This window comes from Antrostomus carolinensis, unplaced genomic scaffold, assembly GCF_000700745.2.
Source record: "Antrostomus carolinensis isolate BGI_N321 unplaced genomic scaffold, ASM70074v2 scaffold2728, whole genome shotgun sequence".
Lineage (NCBI taxonomy): Eukaryota > Metazoa > Chordata > Aves > Caprimulgiformes > Caprimulgidae > Antrostomus > Antrostomus carolinensis.
Window position 1 is genome coordinate 1 of NW_010333543.1, and position 10,510 is coordinate 10,510.

At 36.6% G+C, this 10,510-nt stretch overlaps 1 protein-coding gene across 1 annotated transcript in view; it reads left to right on the forward strand.

Moving 5' to 3' along the window:
* The first annotated feature begins 17 nt into the window (after positions 1–17).
* The window catches only part of DNAAF5 (dynein axonemal assembly factor 5), a 24,933-nt gene continuing 14,440 nt past the window's right edge, over positions 18–10,510 (forward strand). Inside the window, exons 1-7 of the mRNA XM_010173887.1 lie at positions 18–145; positions 314–521; positions 1,370–1,494; positions 1,919–2,034; positions 5,952–6,184; positions 7,843–8,055; positions 10,207–10,350. Of these exons, the coding sequence (XP_010172189.1) occupies positions 18–145; positions 314–521; positions 1,370–1,494; positions 1,919–2,034; positions 5,952–6,184; positions 7,843–8,055; positions 10,207–10,350 (1,167 nt within the window). The remainder of the gene's footprint in view (positions 146–313; positions 522–1,369; positions 1,495–1,918; positions 2,035–5,951; positions 6,185–7,842; positions 8,056–10,206; positions 10,351–10,510) is intronic.

A 10,510-nucleotide genomic window follows, 5' to 3' on the forward strand; every position in this document is an offset into this window, starting at 1 on the left:
GGCGGGAGGGCTCAGGGATGCAAGCAGGAGAGAAGCTGCAGACAGCCTCAGAAATGTGCTTTGCAGGCCTTGGGGGATCTGTTGGAGAAGAACCCGTGCCAGGGATGGACGCTGAGTGGTTACAGCTTGGGGGTAATCGCGTGAGGTGGGGGCTGGGGGTGTGTGTCTGTGCTAGTGTTCCTCTCTAATACAGTATCACCTTAAATTTGCACGCTACATAATGCAACGATATTAATCAGGCTGCTGTTCATACTGTTACAGAACTCATGTGACTCCAGATCTGTCATCCATGTAGAGAAAGGCATGTTTGAAGTTTCTGTCTCTCTGCCCTAACAGAGCACTTCCATATGCAGTCAGAATCTCTGATAAAACCCTTAATGCAAACGATTTCACACCAGCACTACAGAGTTCGTGTTGATGTAATTCAGGCTACTGGAGCAGTGATACAGTTTGGAAATGGAAAGTCTGTGGATGATGTTCTGTCTCATCTGGCCCAGAGATTATTTGATGAGATCCCCAAGGTGTGTTTTTCTTTCCTTTTTTGTTTTGATCTATTTTAAATCTCATGTGGGTTTGCTTTAGTGTTTTCCCCTTTCCCCACAGTTTTCAACTTTCATTCATTCTGTTGAGATACATAAATATGTCACATACAGGCTTCATCAGTTCTAAGCTATCCATAATCAAAGTGGATGACCTATTCAGCTGCAGTCTAGTTCTCCAGGCTCTTGAAGTTTGTAGGCACCTTTTTATTTTAATGAATGCCTTCAATTCTGTCTTCAATTTTTATGTCAGATCTCTCTGGGACTTGATTCTATGGTTTTCTCAGATGTTTAACAAACACTTAGACTGTTGGTCCCTTCATAAGATGCAATCGAGGCAGTAATTTTAAAATGTGCAATTTAATCACAACTAAAGTATTTTAATTTTTTGAGTGGATGTATTCACATTATTTAACTTAGGCTTCCTTTGTAGTGAACATAGAAAATGGTCTTCTGGAAATGTGCTTGGAAAGCATCAAATTCCAGAGAAACGTACATTTTTTTACATTGTTGGAGAGATATTAACCATGAGAATTTAGATTTTCTGAGTTAGATCTGTATCTTGTCTTCTGCTCAGAGATGTGCTTTTGTGCAGCACATTTTTGTGCAGCAAATAGTTTAAGACTAACTGAGCCAGAGGGAGAACACAAGAGGGAGCATCATACTTTACATGTTACTTAAGATGCTTGCTGCAAGTGAGGAAATCTTAGGTTCTTGTAATTTCTCCAGAGGCTGTTGATGCACTTTACCAAGTCTTATATACCAAAAGCAAATATTTTTTTTTTCTGGTATTTTCCTGACATATTCGACATCTTTTTGTACCCGTGTAGGTTCGGCACGCTGTAACAACTGTCATTGGAGAATGGTTGTTGCACCTACGAGATAGATATTCCTATTTTCACAAGCTGATCCCTTTGTTACTTGGCAGCTTTACTGATGAAATTCCTGAAAATACGTAAGCAGAACACTAATTTTTCTTTTCTTTTCTTTCCCCCTAAATAGTTGTCATACATGGAAGTGTTTCTGTGTTCAGAGATGTATTGCTTGGAGGAAAAAAAACCACTTTTTTTCTTAAACCCAAAATGATAGCATTATCTTCAGTAACTTCTGATATATTGTCCTTTTACGCTACATTCAATTAAGTACGAAAGAGATGAAGGCAGAGAGGGAGACAGAGAGAGAATTATCCTTTGGAAGAGGTGACCTGTGTTCCCTGAGTACAAAAGAAACATAAACTTTCAACTTTATGAGCCTAAGTTAAATCACAGGAATTCTTCCCATCCTTCCAGCTGTATTTAAGAAGTCAGAGTTTCCAGAAGTCTTATTTTAAAATGTTTTTCTTTTGGGGGCACGATGGTATAAAACTATTTTATGTCTAGGAAACTGGCTTGGACTTACTGGGAAAAGATAGGATTGCAGTGGGAGAAAGAGAATGAAGAAGATCTGAAGGATAAGATGGATTTTAGTGTTTCACCATCTCATTATCCCAAAGGAGGTAAGTCCTGCACTGACAATGGTTTTTACTTCCTGAATAATCCCTGAGAGCTGCAATGCAGTAATGATAGCAGAGCAGGATGTGTAATATTAGTTGACGATATAGGGGTAGCATATATATAAAAATATATAGAATATACATATATAAAATGATTTATGTTAAATTTAAATTTAAAAAAAACCCATTTGTTCAGTAACTGCATTCAGTTCTTCCATTAATCCCAAAATACATTTTAGACAAAGAGTAAATGAAAATGGCTGTGCTGAAAAAGAGCTAAAGCAGTGATGCAGAAGCAGCAGAAAGTTGTACAGTAGCTGTCAGACAGGGGAAGAATGGGCAGAGATGACTGGAAAGGGAGGCAGGATGGCTGAACATACGAGCTCAGTCTGTGAATGATGAGAACTAGACACAGTATTAATGATCTGCAGAATGGGCATGGAAGAAAAATTTGCAGTTAAATGGTTTCAGACTTCTTTGTGAGACACTGGGATGGTAACTTACATCTGCCAGTGTACACAAAGAACATGGGAACAGAAACAATAATTTCCTTTATTACATACAAAAACCCAAGATATGCAGCATGGGTATGTTACTTTTTAGTACCATATGATTTATAGGTGGCTTTACAACTATGTGTTTGCAGTAGCTTGAAGCTTGTTTCCTGTCTCAGGTTCATAAAGTTAATGTTTAAAAATGTGCATAGGGAGTTGGTGAGAGGGAGGGTTTAAATGGGTCATTTATTGATTTCTGTACTCGTATTTAACAGAACAAAAACTCTTTTGGTGTGAAAGAACAGGTTCATGCTTGACTTGTACCTACCTGACAATCACATCACAGAATACCCAGCAGCAAAATCCTTTCCATGACAGTGGATTCCGGGGTCTTTTCTCCTTTGAAATTAGACTTTTTTTTTTTTCTTTTAAAGTTGCTTTACTCAGTAATGCTTGAATGAAAGGGGAAGCAGTTCATAATGGTGACTGGTTTGACAGAGCTGTTTAGCTTTGAAGACAGTCAAGTTGATCTGTTATCCTTTCCAGTTCTTTTTATTCCTTATTTTATGTGTAATATTACCTCAGGGGTTTATAAACGGTAAAGAATGTTTTTACTTCCACTAGTGATGGCAGAAACACATTTCTTTTTGGCAGTCAGAGAATTTTTTAATGTATATAAACTGTCAAAGTTGAGTGTCTAAGCTCCAGTCACTTCTTTTGTAATGACCATGACATAGTGAAGATTGTCAGAGGTTTTATGTGCTAGTTCTTGATACAGTTGTTATCATTTATATTGCTAATACTGTTACCTTGTTCAGTTTTTGCTAGGTTTGTGTTGGGTTGTGTGTGTGTGTGTGTATGTTTGGACTGTTTGGGGTTTTTTTAGAAAGGGATATCTATCAGTTACTTCATTAACTACATTATATGAACTTTCTGAAATAATCTTCTTAGCATAATAAATACACTTCACAAATTTGGGCAACACTCCAGCCCTGTGGTTAGTTGACTCTCCATGCGTCTTGCTTGGTAGAAATATGCAGTTAAGGTTTGAATGTGACACACGTACACACTCGAGTCCCAGGTTAATGGTGACTGTGAGGTGTAATTTCCTGCCTCTTATCTTTACTTCCAACTTGTATGTTCCATTAACAGCCAGGCTTTATGTGGCAGAAAAATGAGAGGAAAGGGTGATCATCTTACTTAATCACACAGATAGAAAATTTTGTCAAAGGCATTAGTATATCTTAGTTTCAAGTAATAATTTGTGGTTTCTTACCACAGACCATATATATATGAGTTATTATGTCTGTCCTTCCCCCGTGTTTTCCCTCTGCACACATTTGGGTTTTTGTTGTGGGTTTGTTTTTTTTATAATATGATAATGATGTTTTTTAACACTTTGTTGCTCTTGTTTCTGACTTATTCAACATCCTGGAGTATCTTTTTATAACTGTGAGTTTATAGTACATTTTATTTAACTATCTTAGTCCAGCTGTCAAGCTAATCAGCCTGACAGAGGAGCCCCCCTGTGCTTTGATCTCAGGATGACAGATATTGCAGGTCAGAGGAAGAGTAGAGTCAGACCTCATACCTGGTGTCATCCAGCCAACTGAATGACTTTCCATTGAGCTACAGCAGGCATTGCCTTAGGATACAGGTGCAGACAGTTTATAGCAGGGAAGTCTTTGACAGGAGTAGCTACAGGGGCAAATGCCTGAATTTGAACATCTGAAATGAAGGAACTACTGATAAAGAATGGTCCACATTCTTTAAACAAAATTCTGCCTCAGGTCAAATAGGATGCCAGTCTGTATTTGCTGTCTCAAGTTGATTTCTTTATTTGACCTTTTGCTATTCATTGTCAGTTTTCATAATCCAAAATGTTACCCTCCATTGACAAAAGAAGCAGCCATTCATGTGTCCTGATGCTTGATTTTTTTTTCCCCCTCCTGTAGGTATTTCATAGGCATTTCTAGAAGCCTTTGTATTCTTCAGGCCGTTTACTTTAGTCCATTTTCCTTTTAGCATTTGTAGTTACACGGACCAATGCAGGAAAATATGCTGAGACAACTCAGCCATTTCCTTTCTAAGCATTTATTGGAGAACTCTGTACCAGAAATAAAAAAATGTTCTAGCTCATTCAATGTTTTTTGACACCTCATAATGAATAATGTTTCTTTCTCAAAACAGTATGTGAACATTGTGAGTGCCAATAATACATTGATGGTTCTTAGAGAACAACTTTTCAGATTCTCTCTGTGTAAGCAAGTACAGTGTAAAGGAAAAAAAATAACCTGTAGAAAAAGTCACTACAAAAGCTTATTGCAGTTCTTTGGAAAGCACTTTCTTAGCTTTATATAAAGTACAGAAGTAGAAGCTTGGTAGCTGCTTGTGATATGGTCAAGGTGCTTCTCTGAGTCTCAGTGTTTTATAAATGAGCTAGGGTGTACATTTGATGATTACTACACAGGACAGTGAGCATTTGTTGAGGAAATGAAGTTTATTAGTTCTCTAGAAATCTGCATCTTCTGTTGAGGTAGGGAATATGTATTTGTAAAGCTTTGGGATTTTGTTCAAAAACAAAAAATAACGAGAAAACCCACTTCCCACAAAAAGTTTAGAAATGAAATTTAATCTGTGAGGAAAAAAAAAAGATTCCTCCAATTCCCATATAATCTTTCACTTTATTTTGAAATGTGTTATTTAGTATAGAGATTGAAGAAGCACGTGAGCCACTTTTCCTGTAAAGATCTTAGCAAAGAGATTGTATAATAGCTGTGATTTTTAAAATAATATCAGTTTTGATGACTTGATTATTACACAGCACTTGTACAAGTCATCGTACCCTTTCTGCTTTTAATTTGCTAGATACACCTTTAACCTTTTCCTTTAGAGGGCACAACTGACAATGCCTGTTTTACTGCAGTTCATGTCCCCTGCACTATTTGTGACTTCTACCTTTCTTTCCCCCTCCAAATTACATTTAATTTAGTGATACTACAATGTTTGTATACAAAAGTCTTCCATTTTATCTCTCTGTGTTTCAGTTTATTTTTTTAAATAGGATTTGTATTGTTATAAAAATTAAAAGAAAAATATTAAGCTGTGTTTTCCAAAGTAAGTAATATCCCATATTAATTTACATTGTTGTTCTCTTCCCCTACTTTAAACATTTTAAAACATGCAATCTAAATCACCATCCCGTAATAAATACATAAAAAATTTCAGAGAACTGTGTGGAGTTTAAATTCTGCAAGATATATTAAAGAAATGTCGCCTGTGCAGGTAAATTCCTCAGCAGCATTTGCAATAGCTTTTATCTCAGAGCCTTTAAACTTTTCTGAGGACTAATGTGCATTGACTTTTCCCTTGACATTTCCTTTTCCTTTTTTTTGTTTTGTTGTTTGTTTGTTTGTTTTCTTCTAGTGACTCGACCAGGACTAGGTTGTCGGGAACTTGTGTCAAGAAACCTGTCCAAGATTCTTCCAGGTCTCTGTCATGATATAACGGACTGGGTTGAGAGTACAAGAATAAAAGCATCCCAGCTCCTATATACATTATTGCTACATGCAGAGGATTACATAACACAACACATGGAGCTCCTGCTTAGGACTCTGTACCAAGCATGCTTGGATGAAGAAAGTGATGTGGTTAAAAATGTAAGTTTAGTCTGTTAAAAGCATCTACTGTACAGCAAATAAAGACACTATCCTTTGTAGTCTAGAGTCAGTCTTCTGAGGGTCGACCTTACCTTAGGTCACTGGAGATTGCCCGTGGCTGAAGGATCAGGCTCAGGTTTTTATGGATGTTAAAAACATGTGAACATTATACATACATCCTGTGTTAAAATAAATGTATTATTGTATCACTAGTATGGAGACCAATAATAATGTTATTTAAATGCTCTTTAGTTGATAAGCCAACCTCATGAAGCATTGATAATGATCTCTTTAAAAATCATAAGCAGCGGATTATAGTATAAAAGCCTTGGGGCAACAAATTCCATTTAGAAAAATGTGCAGGTCCTGCCCTTTCAAGTTAATTTCACTTGTCTCCCCCTGCTGCATAATCCAACCGTAATTCCAACCAAACATCGACGTATGTTTATTCCATGTGATACCCATATTCAATGTTTGAATACTTGACTTAATGCTTTGTAAAATGCCTTTTTTTTCCATGGTTTTTTTTGAGGAATAACTAGTATCTTTTTTCCTAACAGTTGATGCTGTCTACACTTTGATCAACAATATCAATAAACCCATACATTAGATACATTTAGCAGGGGATAGTCAGATGATGCAAACATTTTTACAATTTTAAGAAAAAATCTTCTGTTCATATTTCTACACAAGAGAAAGAACATATGTATAATTAAACAAAATCTCCACGTAACTTACTTTAAATGGTTCTGTTGACACTAAAAAAACTAGGATGATTCAAGTATTAAATAGAGGCAATTAAAAATCCATGGCTAAATCACTACCCTAAAAATTATATACAAAGGGGAAATAAGCTTTCATGTTTGGGGAAATGAACCAACCATTAAACAAATGGGTTAGGAAGAAATGTGCTGTTGCACAAGTAATGGTGCAGTAGCTGACTGTATCTTTATTCACTCACCTGATTGTAAATCTTGGTCATCAGTCAGGGAACAAGCTCTGATGTGACAGTATTTCATGTGGAATACAACATACCGATGTGTCTGCAAGCAGAGGTGGGATCAAAGAGCATGAGTATTATGTGGAATACATAGTAACTTAAGCCTTTTCAGTTAAAGAAGTAAGAGATTTAAAGCAGTGAGCAGTTCCCCCATGGCAGTGCTTCCACACTAAACCAGATCTGTAATATCAATGTCAAAATATAGTTCAATAACAAGAAAATCCCTCTTCCAGGTCCTCTTCCAGGGTTTATTGTTATTGCTTTTAATAGACAGGTGGAGGGTGCATGGAGAGCATTCATCAGAACAGCATTTAGAGGACAAAATACTAAACCACTAAATCTGCAACATCTGGTTATTCTGAGCTAGAGACTTTATTACACTGGAAGTTGTACACTTCATTTCTGTGCGTTCCTTTCTCATGGAAGTTTGTCTGCTGCTGAGAGGAGTGCTTGCATGCCTTATGTGCTTACTGAACACATGTCAAGAAAATTTCTTCATGCATATAATCATTACTGAGCAAGTGGAAAAGGCCTACAAGGCAACTGCTGAAGCATTTGAAATAACAGCTGGAATCATAAAAAGAAAAAGCCTGTGATATGTTGAATGGTCTTTGTGTTTTCAGGAAAATCCTCAAGTTATTCCTGTTCTTTTTTTCAGTGTGTGAAAGCAGCAGAATTGATTGGAACATTTGTCAGCCCTAAGGTGTCATTGAGATTAATCACATCAGCCTTTGGGAAGACACCTAAACCATCTTGTATAATGGTTCTAACTGCAGTGATTCGAGGTAGCCCAAAAGAAGTCCTGCAGCCTCATTTGACTGATCTTGGCAACACACTGTCACAAGCTGGAGTTTGTCAACGATCTGAAGAAGTAAGGATAACTGGAAAATACACAACAGATTACATTTTTAGGCCAGTGGTTCTCCAACTTATTTTTTCCCTTATTCTCCCAAAATGCTCCCATTCCTATCCCTCCCTTGCACACCTACACCACCCTGACTCAGGATATAGTTGTGGATGTGTGTGTGAGACAAAGCAGGAGCTTCCCTGTCCTCCCTGGGCCATGATATGGTCTCCTGGTCAAATCTGCTATTCCCAAAAACTTGCCAGCAGTCCATCCTCTCAGCAGATGTGGGTTCAAGTTTGGGAACTGCTGTAAAAGGCTTCAGATAGTGGGAGGAAAAATGAAAAGGCATGATGGGGAGAGAAGAAGCTGTTTAGTATGTACTGTACTAATAGCCAACTACCTTGGTTGATCCAGAGGCAGAATTTAATCAATTTTGTGAAATGCCTTGTGTTCACAATCTGAATGAGATAATATATTTAATTCCTTATCAGTGAAAATTGCCAAAAACTTTTCACAGTCCACTCTAATAGGCGTGTCGGGTTTCCCAAGAGAGATTCCCTCTTAATAGCATTTTCTGGTTTTTATTTTGTATTATTATTGTTTTCCATTTCAAAAGGAAGGTATGAGTACTCTTATGTGTACATTTAGGAGTGTGCTTTGTAAACTGTTGAGCCTGGTTGCTTCTCTTTAAGTGAGAATCTAGGAGGGAGGCCTTTATAAATTAGAAATTTATTCCCAAGTGTATTCTTAACTAAGGGCTGAGCATGAAGACCATTTTCATTTTAGCATTTGAAGAGTATTCATCAATTGCTATGTAAGAAGGTGAGAGATTCTCTTCAAAGTAGAATGGAGATTCTTCACTTCCAGGATTTTTTTTTTTCCCCTTCAGTTGCTCAGATGTGGAAATAGATCTGTTAGAGATGCACAAGAAGAATCCCTACAATTTCACCCACAAATGAAATCCCAGCTTTCATTCTACCAAAAGTTTGTTTGGCCTCTGCTCTTAAGATGACCAAAAAAGGGCCAGTGCTGTGCCTTCAGAAAACTGACTTCATGTCAGATGTTAAAAAAGTTATTCTGTGTGTGGAATGAATCTAGCATAATTGTCTTTTTGACCCAATGTAAGATATACATTTGAAGTTCTTCCCTCATTAGGTTTCTTCCCTAATGGAATATGTACCAGTGATGTAGGAATTAACCTTAATCTCCATGAAGCCTGTGATGATTAGGAGCTCATATAGTGGAAGCAGTATAACCTGATGGTTCAAATAACAGTTCCCTGAAGTATATCTGCAAAATTGCTACAAGGTCTTAAGTTTACCACTTCCATTTGGCATTAGATACAGTTGACACATTCATCTGCAGCTGAATTGTTTGGCTGGAATCACTCTAGCCTTTGGTCTTGGAAAACAATCTTTCTCTATTTTAGACAGTGAATGCTGCAGAGACACTATTTAGCTAAGGATTGACCATGTCAATAAGATTAATAACATTTATAGCTAACTTATTCCTAGACTTGATTTGGTTTTTGAAAGTAAATTTGTAACAATGGTCTCTTCTGTTCATTGAATGTAATCTGACAGCTTCATGGAATATCTGATGCACTTTATCATAGAAGTTACTGCAAACTGACTGACAACAATATTGACTTCAACTGGTATCAGCTGGATCAAGATAACATGAATTATATTGCATCAAATGAGATAAATGGACTCAAATAAAAGCAGAGGCTCAGGTTTTCTTGGTTTATGTATTTAACCATTATGGGTCCATTCAAAACAGTCATACATGGAATAATATTTGAAAGAGTTGTAACAAATATGTTATTAACTAACAAATTGCACTTCAGGATGAGAAAGTGCTATAGATAAGCATTCCAAACTGCTTTGATGTTTTTATCCACAGCAGAACAATTGTGTGACTAACAGCAGAGTCATTTATTTTGGTAATAGGACAAGGTAAATACAAACAAACAGTGTGGGAGGAAGATTATATTGTATTCTATAAAAAGCAGAATGTAGATAATCAGAAGAACTAACATGAAATTATCAATATCTTACCAATTTAGAGTATTATACGATGCTCGGATTTTATTGTCATTTCCCATATCTCCCACTTAGAATGTTCTATTTTCTAACAAAACATAATAAATTTATGCTTTTATTTAAAAAATAGGTCTTTTACATGGAGCAGTTGCTTTGTTGTGTACAAGCATTGATTGAAGTATGCCAGGAAGACTGCAAGGAAATCAGCTTGCAGCTCATGAAAGTTTTGGTGACAATAATGGCAATACCATCTTCTCAGGATCTTAAAGAAAAGGTAAACTACGAGCTAGTGTAATATTTTGTTGTGTTTCTGATTTCACTAGCCTTAAAAAAGTGATAATTTCATGATATTTTTTTATCTTTAGACAAAGATCAGACTGATTTTACAGGAGTTAACCTTTTTACCTCCCCACCAGAACCAAAGTTTAAATGTT